A 14,360-nucleotide genomic window follows, 5' to 3' on the forward strand; every position below is an offset into this window, starting at 1 on the left:
TCTCTCTCAAATTCAATATCATCACACTCTCTCTCTCTGAAATTCAAACTGTGCACTGGAATCTTTGACCACCTTTAAAGATTAAACAGATTTTAAAAATTAAAATACATTTTTAATTAGAGTTAAAATTGGAATTTTATTAAAGTTTGGAGGTGCAGGATGAAATGCTTGGAGGTGGAGGATGAAACACTCAAATCAGAAAGTGTAAAAGGGAGGCTGCAGCTGGCAAATCTTTTTTATAGTTTGGCCCACACCGGCCCAGGCAGAAAATGAAAGGAGTGCATACGGCAAAGAGGGGGTGCCTGAGGAAAACATTTTGTTATTTGCTTTGGCCCAGCGCCAGGCCAGTGCTTCCTTACCCAGAATCCATTAGGGTTTCTATTCACCCCCGAATCCTGAGGGAGCCTCCCATTCGCAAAAAACAATAGCAAAGGCAACTGGGCTTTCTCTCCAGCGTGAGCAGAAGCCATCCTCTTCCCATGACCACCATCCCAGCCACCGTGAGTGGCGGCCTGAGATATCATCAGCGGCGCGATCGCAACCACACCGCCGGAACCATCGTCGTGACGTTGACGACACCATGTTCACTGCCGGAGGCGTTGCTAGCTGTGGCGCAGGGATCTCTTCCTCCTCCGTTAATCGCCGCTTTCAGCGAGCTTGGCCGCCTCGAACCAGGGCACCACCAGTGCCACGGGTGGCGGCGAGGGTCGCCGCCGGACATCGCCTCGACGTCTTCCACCGTCAACAAAGCCGGCCACCGCAAGCCACCAGAGGGGTCATCTTCTTCCTCGATCACGACTTGCATTGGGCTCGCTTCTCCTGGCCATTCCAGCGGCCTCAGTATACTGCCTTGCCGCCGCACAGCCTCACCGGAGCCGCTGTCTTCACCCGTGCCCCTAGCGTCACTTTCTTCCTCTCCACTCGAGGGCCCTTTACTCCACTCTCAAATGCCAAACGTGGGCTCTCTTGCCTTTATTATTCAGCTGCAACCAGATTCAAGATTGTCCATGTTAAGGCATGTATCGTAGTGTTTATGTAATCTTCTCCATGGAAAACCTATGGATTCAAAAGCACGGGACCACGATCCGAAAAAAGAAAACAGATTTGAAAAAGATTTGGAGTCGGCAGCATAGTTTCCACCTATGTTTTCCATTAACACCATTTCCATCTTTTTATCATTAGTTGGTGGCAGATATTTCACTCAAACTACGGTCTAAGAACCTTGACGAACAGTGGGAGCACAGTGGGAGCAGTCAAGAACCTGCAGATGAGGATGATCTTCCCTTAACAAGAACTTCACAAGGCGAGGGTCAACATCCGTCGTCTTAACGATCTCTCGTATAGGTGGGTTGTCTTAATTAAAATTGTTTGATCAAGATTAAGAAGGTATGATTTATGAATTGAAATCATACCGAGTTCTAGACCATAGTTTAGGTGTATATTCAGAAATATCTTTCAACTCATAATTTTCTTTTAATTTCTCGTTCCTTTCATTAACACCTTTCAAATTTTTATTATTATTTTTTATGATTAGTTGTCGGAAGATATTTTTGAATATAGGCAGCTTAGGAAATATGTTAGAATTTGGTGCGATTTCAATTCATATTTCTTGAATCATACCTTCTTAATCTCTCCTATCTTAATTAAGACAATCCTCCTATTCAAGAGATCGTTCCGTCGTTCCGTCTCTTCACCAACTTCATTTGAAGGAATACAAAAAAGAATCTTTGAAGAAATTTGTTGGATAATCACAAATATCACTGGTGGGACTCGATCTCAAATACAGGTAAGGAAAGGTTAACTGATAATTTAGTAGTAAAGTCCTAAAACCAGCCCTTTTTCCATTATTTTGATTAGGAGATAAGATATGACAAATCTTCATGAGAATTTACGGGATAGTGAGACCTTTGAAAAATTGTTGTTATTATTTCTGTTCGAGGCTGTTGTTGATGCCAACGTTGTTCCTTTTCTGGTTGAACTTCTTTATATTGCCGAGTTTGAGGTGAAGAAGTCAGCAGCGGGGGTGATTGGCAATGTGTCTGGCAGAGGAACTAAGGAGAATGTTAGGTATGGTTTTTCCTTGATGATAATTTGATAGTCAGGTTTTGGTTTACATGAAAAGGTTGTATGATAATTTGAGTATAAATTGTAGGTACCTGGCTGATCAAGGTTGCATTAAGGGACTATGTGAACTCTTGGTTAGTCCACACCCAAAACTTGTGTTAATGTGTTTGGAGGAAGATGGGAAAAGATGACCAGAGTTGCCAAGGTAAAGGAATGTGATGACCAGAGTAGAAACAAGCGTAGCTTGGAGGCTTTGTGAAAAAATCTGGAATGAGAATGAGCCAGATTCGGATTAGAGTCCCGGGAGATATATTCATCAATTTCGATTTTTTTCGAGATGTATGGATTCATGGATTAACGAAAATGTGCAAAAATTCTATTTCCTTCTGTCATTCTATGAGTCTCTTACTTTTTGCGAGTGGCATCGTCATTACCTTTCGCTGTATCCAATAATTCGGAACTTAATTTGAAAGCCATATTTCGATCTGAACGTTTTCGGGATGTCCCAATAACCAACGAATGGCAAGTGCTTTTCCTTGTGCCGATCCTATTTGATCGGGAACTTGATGAGTTGATCCGCCTACGCTATTCTCCAACATTTTTCGCTACCTTTTTTTCATATTTTTTCAGTTTTAGATGACTTAGTTTTACCTTCTTTTTTTTCTCTATACAAAGAAAAGATACAGTTTATAGAATATGCAAAGAAATTGCATTTACCGAACAAAGAAAATTGATTTCTTGAGTTGGCTGTCTATTGCTTTTTCTTGAATAATGATTCTTTTCGTTTGATTTAGAAAGTGAAGATAGACAAACTTCTTTAGGATAATCAAATAAAAAAACCAAATTAATTAAATAATATAACAAATTTAATTTTCTTTTGGTCGTAAATGGACTCTCATTATAAAATTCATAATGAGAAGTCTAAACACTTTTTTTTCATACATTATTTTAAATAATGAAAATCTAGTTAGAACAAAAACACCATAAATAAATAATTAATATAAATTTTACATTTTTCTTCACTCTCAGTTACTCAAATTAATAAAAAGAACACACTTTTTATTTTTGTTCCTAAATGTGACTAAATAAATAAATAAAAATTAGGAGGAAAAATATAATTATTTTCTTTATGATTTTTTGTTAGAAAATTACTTTTAATATATTGATAAATCAATTTTGAAACTACTTATATCCAATTTTGATTTATATATAAGTAGTTTCTTATTTGATATGGAACAAGAGTTTTGAAACTAATATAGCTAATAAATCTTTCAATTTTAATAATTAATTTAATTTTTTTCCTCAATTCTTTAATGTTGAAAATCAATTGTTTTCTAGAATTTTATACCTAAATTAGATTTTATAACATTAAAAAGTTAAATGTGATTTGAAGTATATTAGATAAGTTAGTAATATAAACATTATATAACAGAAAATATATATCTAAAAATCATTGCAGTTACATTTTAAGTTCAATATCTTAATATGTATATATTATTTTAATATAGCTATATCGATATTATGATAGTGCATAAAATGATTTAAGTAGTTATGAAGATTATGTATTCTTTATAAGAAGTTTTTATTGTACTATAATTTTTTAAGTGTAATTCAATTGTAATTTATAAGATCAGATTAACATATTATATAATGTCAACAAAAATCTGATTTTCTTGATTTTATTTTTCAATTTTTGGATAATTAAATTAAAATGTTTTTTTTTACATCAAGTACCCTACTATTCGATAATCCACTTATAAGAATAATTAAGTTATTAAAAAAATGAAATTTTGTAAATATAAAGAGAAAATATATATTAAAAAATAAAATAATAAATACAAAATGAGTGTAAAATTTATTGAGTATTCACATATCTCAAAGGTCACAAATGAATGTATTATATATCATGAAAAAAGAAAGAGAAGATGACACACCTTTCTAAACATTCTTGTTTTCATGTAACATCTCAATTAAATAGTTTAAAATATTATTCAAGAAATATCACAAGTTTAATAAGATAAAACAGTTAACAAATAGGAAATATAAAGTTTTATTATAGTTATTTGAACATAATTATAAAACCAAACTTTATATACATACTCCTAAACCAAAACTATATACAAAACATCTGTGCTAAAAGAAACTAAACATTTGTTGTATTTTTCTTCAAAGCTTGCTCTACAGAGAAATAATCACTCTTTGCTGATCCACAAGATTATCATTGTCCAACAAGTCAAATACACAAAACAATCAAACCAAGAACAAACAAACATGATAAGCCAATGATAAAAAGAATCACATATAAGATATTAAGAGTTCATAAAAAATAAACAATGTTATTAGGAGTAACTCAATCTTGAAACCGAAACAATTTTCTTTTTATTCATAAAAAATAACAATGTTATGTTATGTAGTAAAGTAACTTATTTACATTTCTTAACTTATTAATTATTTTAAAGTAATAATATAATTAATATCCATATATTTCCAACCATTTTCAAAATATATCAATATAAGTGGAACTAATGTTTCTTACATTGTGTTCACAAGAAGCTTGAACAATGAGTTGAAACACATGCACCATGCTAGTAAATATATCATGTCAAAATCAACCCATTTCTCCTTTCTAACTCCAAATTTCTTTGCTTCTTTGGGTAGATTTTCTAACGAAAGATGTTTGTATAAAATGTTTGTAATATTTGTAAAAAAATATTCTTAAACCTAATTCAATATTACAAAATCGACTTATAAAATAATATTTATACGATTTTATATATTTTAATTTAGTCCTGTCTCTAGACGTCAAATAAAACTTTCTTCTTTCCATGCTCAACCACCAACACAGGACATTTTTTTTTCTTTCTCTTTTTCAAATTGGAAGTTCTGTTTTATTATTTATGTACACATTCAATGGCTACCCTTTTGATCCATCACCATTCTGGTCCCAATGTTGAACTCCACACGTTTAAGACAGAAAAAGTTACACACTTCCAAGGCAATTCATGTATCTATCCCTTTTCTTCTGTGCATACAAGTACTTCTATGATTCTTGAAAATGGCTAGTATGCATCCTAATTATTATGATTATGCATATAATGATGAAGTAATTAAGTACTTTGCTTCTCTTAATTATTTGTCTCAAATCCTCATTTCTTTTCTTTGACGTTATTACAAATTGGTTTTTGTGAAGATTTTAAGAGTTGATTATCTAAGTGGAAGTGTAGGTTTCACGTTCAATAATCAAACATCATCGATTATATAAGAAAGATATTTATAAATTCATAGTTTTAATATTTTGAATTAAAAATAATATAAATATATATAAATATATATATATATATATATATATATATATATATATATAATTAGTCAGACTCATATATATTATTATTATTATATCTTTCTAATAAATATTTTCAAAAATTTTAAATAGTAGAAGAAATATTAATTGTTGATTGTTGAATTGATATGAAGATAGCTAATAAGATATTGTTAAACCGTGATCAATTTAATATTGGCAGATTTTTGAAACTGAAAAAGAGATATCAATTGTTTATAAAAATCGATGTAATACATATATTAGTGATTTGATAAAACAACATATTTTTTTACAACATTTTAATATTATTTATATGTCACTTTTTGATTGATCCAAAATTATTCTATCATCAATAATAATAATTATAAACACCACCATAAATCAATAATAGAATGACACATTATCATTATCCATTAAGAAAAAACAATAGATATTACATTGGTTGTGCATTTCTCCTTGTTAATATCTTTAAAGATCCATCAACAAGAAGTACTAATTTTTAAACAGTTAATAATATTATACTTTTTTTATTATGAGACGAGTTAATATTTTTTTAAAATAAACTTTACTTTTAATTTTAATTTTCTAACCAATGTTTCTTTAATGCTAGTTAGCATTTTCCTATGGTTAACTTTTCTATATAAATCTCTATAAAAAGTCCGTTTTCTTGCTAGACTCAAAACAATAATTGAATGGATGAGAATTAACGATCAGTGAAAGAACAAAAGAATGAAAAGAAAAAAGAGAAAGAGACAGAAAATTAGTGAAAGATTATTGCTTAAATCTCTTGTTTAATGGACTAATTAAACCTGACAAATGTCAAACACACGTGATTACTCGTGTAAATTAATGAGATATTTTGTCCTAAATCACGAGTGGTCCAGCTAAAAGATATGCATTGAGCAGTAATAATTGTAAATTCTTGTCTTTTAATTGTAATGCATTTGCTTTTTGAACTTTTTTTTTTTTGAATAGAACCGTTGGAATGCTTTACACTTAAGTTTTTCATGTGGTCTCAGTTTACAATTTATGGGTCATTCGTGTTTTTTGCCATTAGGCTTCAGATTCATCTGCCAAGAAAAAGTGGTACTTGTATATAAAAAGACTGTAACTTTTTTATCTTTTTTATTATAATATTAGAAATATGCATTTCCTCTTCCCATGTATTAAAAAATGGATGATGATATTTTAGACAACATTTTTTGACAATATTTGAATATTGATTACGTGTCAATCTGTGATTGGTCCTAAATTACTCAATCATAGTGTTTATGATTATTATTATTGATTGTGAAGTAATTTAGGACCAATTACATATTGACACGTTCAAATGTTGTCAAAAAATATTATCTAAATATTATTATCTTAAAAATATTGTAACATTTCCTCTTCAATGTATTATGTATAATTTAAAAACTCATCATAAAAACAATACTAAAAACTCGTAAAGAATCTAAATGGCGGTTAATATTAATATGTAAATTTAGCGTATATAAAGGATAGATATTTGTAATGTAATGAGAAAAGTATATGGATTTTTTAATGAAAGTTTAGTTTTTTTTTTATGGGATTTTTATTTATGTATTTTTGAATAATAAAAAATTCAAACTAAATATAACAATAATTCACCTTCTATTTTGTTATTAATTTCCCCTTCGAAATTGAAAACAAAAGTGATATAAATCCTCTTTTCGAAAAAAAAAATTGGTTCTTTACATTAATTATAATATTTAGAATATTATATGATTTGAAAATGGGTTGTTTTATTATAATTTTCACAGTGCAAATGCATTTGAGTTTAATTAAATTCTTTAAGAAATGTTTGTTCAGTTTTTTTTTTTTTTTTCGTTCTTGCTTGCCTCCTTGTTTCGGGTGCTGAATGGGGGTGCTGAATGAGGCCACCGCCCAATGGGCTTATACTGGGCTTTACAAGCCCGATTGATACGTTTTAAATTTAAGTGTGGTACAAACATAAATTTAACATTTTAAATTATACCACTTTCCATATATATCTCATTAGTTATTATTATTTGTTTCTCTTCCAATATAAACCTACCTTCAGTCCAACCCTATATATTAAAATAATGATTTTTTTTATTATTATTAATTTTGAAAAGTTTAAGCTCACTTTTTATGCATAGATCGATGATTGTTTTATATTCTTAATTTACGTAAAATACATTAATGAAATGTTTACTAATTTTCCTTAAAAATAGATGCATAAATGAAACTATAACTATATAAGCTACTTCTACGTTTTTTTTTTAAATTGTTTGAATTACGAAAAATATCATTTAATAATTCTTTGATTAAAATTTAAAATTCATAACATTTTAATTAAAATTAACTGACTTAATTGTTTTTATTTGTTCTAAGTTTCTATAATTATGTTTTCCTTTTAGGCTTTATGGTGTGTATTAGCACGTGTTAGTTAACGACCGCATTTAGAACGTTGTAACTAAAAGAAATACATCTTATCTGTTATTCAGAATGTTTGGTTCACATTCACATTTCAATTATTTGGGAAGGATAAAGTTAGATTGATTTTTCATGGAATTAATTACACAAAATGAATGGATTTACAACGTTATTAAAAAAAATTAACTGAAATTTATTGAAAATTTTCTTTAATTTATATTAACAACAATTTTTAGTTAATGTATGTTAAATTTTCCTGTGACTATTACAAATTATTGATAAAAAAATAAAAACAATATCCGTGATAAAAAAATATCACTAATATAAAGAAATTAGGATAAATGTCAATTAATAAAAAAATAGTTTCTGTCAAAATTAATTAAAAAATCTAGTTAATATCAAATAATAATAATAATTTATAGTAAAAATAAAAATAATTATAACAATTAAAATAGAAATTATTTGTTAAATAACATTGAAAAATTACTCTAGTTGAGACTTATTCTAAAAATAATCTTCCCAGCAATATTTTAATATTTATTAGTTGACTTTCCAAACAAAATCAAAGAACACAAAAAGAAAATAATAAACTTCAGAATATAAAAATTCTCAAACCATTTAAATGAAATTTAAAATTCTTTATTCCAACTATACAATTTATCATAAAATATTTAAATTTCTTTGTAAAAGTTAATCATTTTAATAAAATTTCGTACTGAAAAGGAAAACACACAAAAGTGATGTCCATGGGCGAACCATTCTTAACTGAAAAGTCATTTTTACCTTTATCCTGATATCTTAGGTTTGAATGAGTGGACTACAGAAAAATAGAAGAAAATTCAAAATGATGAAGAAATAAGGGTAGAATTTATTCACATAATTGTGAAAAAAATCATTTTTTATTGATAAAATTTAGTTTAGTTTCAAGCTTTTTTTTAATAGACGTTTTTAATTAAATTTTCATTAAATATGATTTTTTTTAATACTTAAAAATTATATATTGTTCGGTTGATTATCTGTAATTTAAACTTTTTTAGTGACAACTTTTATTCTGTTCCGTCATCTCTTACGTATGTTTTTGTGATAAAAATTATGATTTGGTGTGATTAATATAAAATTATATTGAGTAATAAAAAATATTTGTTATTTTACAGGAACTTTAATATTATTTTAATTAATTACAAAACTTCGAAAATTTTCAAAATGTAAAAATAAATAAATAATATGACAAGATAAATTGGGCTTATACCATATTAGGAGTGAGATTTAAAGTGTAATTTAAACATGTAAAATCAATTTGTAAGATGAGGATCGTACTTTACTCATATAATACGATGTGAGACTTTTAATATACCAGATAAAAATAACAATTTATAAGAGAGATTTAAAACATAATTAAATATAATAAATAAATTTCATTTTCGTATTGAAACCCACAATGTGGTGGGATTTGGATGATTTAGGTTTTGAGAGAATGAAAAGTGCTTTTGTATAGAAAGCTACACCCACCCACTCCCACTACTTAATTATAGTATCTATCAACATTGTTGGATTTGGAGATTATAAACTTCTTTATTTCATTTCATAATATCATGAAGCTAAAAATAATCAAGCAACACTACTATGTGTTTATGTGTTTATATATGATTTTAGTTTATATAATTCCAATCATATATATAATTAGATTTTATTGTCTGCCACATAAATATAATACCACCATTATTGAAGGGGTGGGTTCCAACTCAAAGGACAAAAAATCATTGTACTTTGGGCCATAGCAATGACCAGGGTTGTATACATAAAACATATTTAACAAAAAAAGAAAAAAAAAAAACACCTCCCTCCAAATAATGTAATTAGGTTTGAGTTGAATCTAAATATATAGGTTAGCTATGGTATTAGTTTATAAAATTAAATATATTTTTATTTCTAAGTTTTTGGTAAAAATTAGAATCAGTTTTTTTTTTTTCAAAATTGTATATAAATTAGTCATTTATTTTTAAAAATGTGCGAATCTAATTATTTTAATCAGATAAATTTATTTCATATTTTAAACACGATTTTCAACTAATATCAAATAAAAAATGTATTAACTGTATTTGTCATAAAATATGTTTGAAAAAACATCGAATAAATTTAATAAAATTTTGTTAAAGAAACTAGATCTACACATTATTAAATTTGAGGAACTAAATTGAGTCAAGATGGACTAATTCAATTTGGATAAAAAAAATATTTAATTTTAATTTATAAAATTTCATTAAAATTGGAATTTAACTCTGATACAGTTTGATATTCAAATTTTAAAAATAATTAATTATAACCTACTTAATCTAATTATATTAATTTTTTTTAATATCTCAAACAGTGTTTTAAGATAACGTTTGAATTATTAATACTATTTCCGGTTCAAATATGAATATAAAACATTATTTAATACATAAAAAAAAGTAATGCTGTTGAGTTAAACTGTCTATATTTATTCATTTTAAAGTTTAAAAACAAAAATATATCAAATTTTGAAACCGAAAAAAAATTCAATTTTAATTTAGTATAATAACAAACCTATTTAAACCAAAGATTTATTATGCTTGCATATCGGAGAATACATTGTGAAAGATGCTTGCACTCTTGAGAAAAAAAATGCAAGGAAATGTGTGTGTGAATCATAGACACGTATATAGTTGAATATGCAATGTACATGATAGGTCCAAATCTATCAATTTTTTCATACGTAAGTTTAATCATTACTTACTTGACTAAATACAAATGATTAAATATGACATAATCAATTTTGTTTAACGATAATTAATCATGGTTGCAAATCATCATAGTTTATATATGTATTGTTATTTGATTTAGGTGTAAGGATTGGTTATTAATTACATTAAAAATTATAGGGTTAAATATGTTTTTAGTCCCTATATTTTGGGGCTATTTTGGTTTTAATCTCTCTTTCAAACTAAGGTACAATTTAGTCCTTCAACTTTAGAAAACTCTGGTATTAGTTTTTTTATTTTTTTAATTTTATTTGTTGTTTCAAACACGTTTCTCAGTTGATGTGTTAGTGTAAACAATCCAGATGTTATAATGAAACGTGCTTGAAACAACAAATAAAGTTAAAAAAATTTGGTAAAAATGACTAAAACCAGAGTTTTCTAAAGTTGAAGGACTAAATTGTACCTTAGTTTGAAAGAGGGGCTAAAACCAAAATCGTTCTAAAGTATAGAGACTAAAAACATATTTAACCCAAAATTATATATTATCTCTCTCTTTTTCTTTTAATTCACGTTTACAAAATTTTCTTTCATTTATCTTATCCTTTCATTATCTTTACTTAATGAAAACATGTTGGAATTATTTTCCTTCTCTGTTTTGTCTCTATTTTGTGGAAAAGACTGGAAGGATTAATTGTGAGGGTGAGAATACGAATTATTAGGTATCGATACCATTGATTTTTGAATAATACGATGCTCTCTTTGACCTAAAGAAATTAAATAAAAAATGACGAAAAAAAAAGGCTTGATAAAGTAAACACATATATATTTGATAAACATAACTTTTGTTTATTTTATTTTTTTAAATTCATAAAATAAATAAATTATTATATTGTGCGATTGATTAATTCCAACAAGTTCAACTTTTATATGAAACTATCACTAAGATACATAATTTACTATGATATCAAGATACATAATAGACTATCATATTATAGATCTCTCAATATTTTATAGTAAAAATTTAATAATAACGAGATTTGAATTATATAAAATAATATATTAATTCTAATATAAAATTTTAACACAATAAATTTATAAGTACTGTATTTTATAATGTGTTCCATTTTATCGAATGTGAAATTAGTAATTAATAAATTTTTTAAGTTAGCATAAGAGAGAGTATGAATGCTGATAAAAGAAAAAGAAAATTGAGTATTGAGTGATGGATATACAAACCTAAAGGTGCGATTCTCACATGAATTTGTTTTGTGGTGCCTAAGAATTTGGCGCCCTTTATATAAAGTTTTAACAACCTTAATGATTGATATCTTAGAAACACTAGTTATCAACTTTTGACCAATTCAAAATGCAGTGAATTTAAAAAGAATAATAATATAAGAATAAAATTATTATAAAATAACATGTTTACTGGAAAAGTTCTTAAAAATAACAGTATATAAGAAATCAAATTAGAGAGTTTGCGTTCAGGAAATCCCTTCCTCTAAGATTACATTTAACTAATAAAGTCAATTATTTACTTAATAACTTAAGGTTTTCATGGCTATTTAATTAAAGAGTGGTTAGTACAATTGTCTAACATATTTGAATTCAATTATTAACATTTTTGAATTCAAGAGTGGTTATAGTAGAATTGTTTAGAGATGTAGCGTATGATTTTCATGCCTATTTTCTTGTACAATGATTCTTTATCGTACTCTGCAAAACCTCGGAAATAAAGTAATTGATAGGTGTCCAATTTTCTTTGTTAGACTTAGACGTATCCTTATCTAAAAAATATTACAAATACAACACTTCAAAATGAAATGCAAGTGGAGAGATAAAGCAAGTGACACATTTTCAATTAGCAAAATTACTTTCGTATTTTTAAGAAAAAAAGAAGTAAAAAACTAATGAGATTAAGAAAGAAATTAATATTATTTTTAATTAATTTGAGATTTCTATCATAATTTTTTACACACACATATATATATATATATATATATATATATATATTAATGGATAATCGAATAACAAATAAATAATTTGTCAAACTAATCACAAATTTTTCAATAACAGATATTTTGGACACTCGTTACACATAGAGTGAAGGATTGGTGTTATTGTCTTCCTCCAGGATCCGTTACCAGTTGGGAATATCAGAAGCATAAGTTTCTAGACAAATTCTTTCCTGATATGTACTTTACAACATCAATATCAGGAACCATCATTCCAGACTCCTTGTATGCCTCCACCGATTCAGGAACCACAACAATTGCAGTTTTCATGAGCCTCAAGCTTATGTTCCAAACATCTACAATAACATACAACCACAACAGAAAAATCAAAAGCAACAACAACAATAGACACCTGTCAAATTTTCTACTTCTTCTAAACCTACATTGAATGAGTTGTGGGGACAAATGACCACGCAGTGCACCAAGGCATAACAACCAAATTTTAATCAATTTTCAATATTCAAAGAATTAATTAAAACACATAATTTGTTTACTAAACATTCAATAATAATTTTAAATAATTCTATTAGAATCTATTTGTGAAGATAGATTACTTTAATATCAAAAAATAAATTTTAAACCTTATTTCTATAAATTACGTATTTAATATATTCTAAATTAATCTTATGATTGGTTGGAACACTTTCCCACCCACAGTACATCTTAAATATTTATGTATGTATAATTTTTCAAAACTTTTATACAGTAAAATTTTGCATGTTCTAAGTTAGGACCAGTTTCTCTTATATATACAAGGCTACACCTTCATAGCAAAGATACGAACTTCATATACTTCCTTCTGTGTGTGACATTGCAGGTACTAAATATGGAGTCTACTGAGGAAGGAAGCCATGAAAAATGGAAGGGGAAGGCCATAGCAGAAGTAAAAGGAGTGAAAGCAGAAAAGGTTTGGCCTCTTTTGGAGGATTTCTTCGGCCTGAGCAAGTGGTATCCCACACCGATGTGCATTCCCGTCGAAGGAATCTCTGGAATACCAGGCTGTGTGCGTTTCTGCGGTGGTTTCAAGACGCCGGTGGACGATGATGCCAAAAAATCTATGAACTGGACCAAGCAGAAGCTGTTATCCATCGACCCTGCTCGATGGACTTTTACGTACTGTATTGTGGACAGCAACGTTGGCTTTCACTCCTACCTTGCAACCTGGACAGTTAGGCCAACCGCTGAAGGGTGTGAAGTTGAGTGGCTCTACGAAGTCGAACCGGTTCAAGGCTGGAAACTTGAATATCTTGAATCCTTCGTAGACAAAGGCTTGCATGCCATGGCTAAGAACATGGAACAAGGTTTGAAGAACATGGAAGAAGCACTCAAGTCCCACAAAGGACAAACATAGATAATGTTATGTTTGTGCTGTGTTTTGTTTTTCTTTTTCTATCAATAAATATTAATGATTAATATTTTGTCAGTATAAAAGTTGAACTCATAATCTTTATTATATATATACATATATATATATATATATATATATATATATATATATATATATATATATATATATATATATATATACACACACACGTGTGTGTGTGTGTTCACATAAGTTCTTTCAGTTTAATATTTTTTTTATAGATTGTTTGCGAATTTATGGAAATTTCTTAGTATAATTTACAATTTAGAGATAAAAAATAAGATTTATTTATAGTATATATAAGTATATTTATACATAATCTTTACTTTTGTAAATTAATCTTGTAAAGAAATAATAATTAGATTTGAAGTGACTTTCTAAGTTGTTACTGAGTACTTGTTTTAAAAAGATAATGATATTTTTATATTCAATTTTTTTTATTCTCATTTGATGTTATT

General features: G+C 27.7%; 2 protein-coding genes across 2 annotated transcripts; both read left to right on the plus strand.

The window, feature by feature from the left end:
* The first annotated feature begins 373 nt into the window (after positions 1-373).
* LOC106774590 lies at positions 374-2,554 on the plus strand. Its single transcript, XM_014661665.2, has 3 exons — positions 374-1,015; positions 1,183-2,067; positions 2,153-2,554. The coding sequence occupies exons 1-2, from the start codon at positions 581-583 to the stop codon at positions 1,327-1,329; spliced, it is 582 nt and encodes a 193-aa protein (XP_014517151.1). The 5' UTR covers positions 374-580; the 3' UTR covers positions 1,330-2,067; positions 2,153-2,554.
* A 10,730-nt stretch (positions 2,555-13,284) lies between these two features.
* Positions 13,285-13,929, plus strand: LOC106768489 (lachrymatory-factor synthase). Its single transcript, XM_014653671.2, has one exon. The coding sequence runs from the start codon at positions 13,363-13,365 to the stop codon at positions 13,885-13,887; it is 525 nt and encodes a 174-aa protein (XP_014509157.1). The 5' UTR covers positions 13,285-13,362; the 3' UTR covers positions 13,888-13,929.
* Positions 13,930-14,360: the final 431 nt, after the last annotated feature.

Source organism: Vigna radiata, chromosome 1 (assembly GCF_000741045.1).
Source record: "Vigna radiata var. radiata cultivar VC1973A chromosome 1, Vradiata_ver6, whole genome shotgun sequence".
NCBI lineage: Eukaryota > Viridiplantae > Streptophyta > Magnoliopsida > Fabales > Fabaceae > Vigna > Vigna radiata.

What these genes read in the sequence shown, in the direction of transcription:
- LOC106774590 (XM_014661665.2), top strand. Translation starts at nt 581, where the DNA reads ATGTTCACTGCCGGAGGCGTTGCTAGCTGTGGCGCAGGGATCTCTTCC. An exon ending in TCAAGATTGTCCATGTTAAG is followed by an intron (nt 1,016 to 1,182) that starts GCATGTATCGTA and finishes TTTTATCATTAG; the next exon opens with TTGGTGGCAGATATTTCACT.
- LOC106768489 (XM_014653671.2), top strand. Translation starts at nt 13,363, where the DNA reads ATGGAGTCTACTGAGGAAGGAAGCCATGAAAAATGGAAGGGGAAGGCC.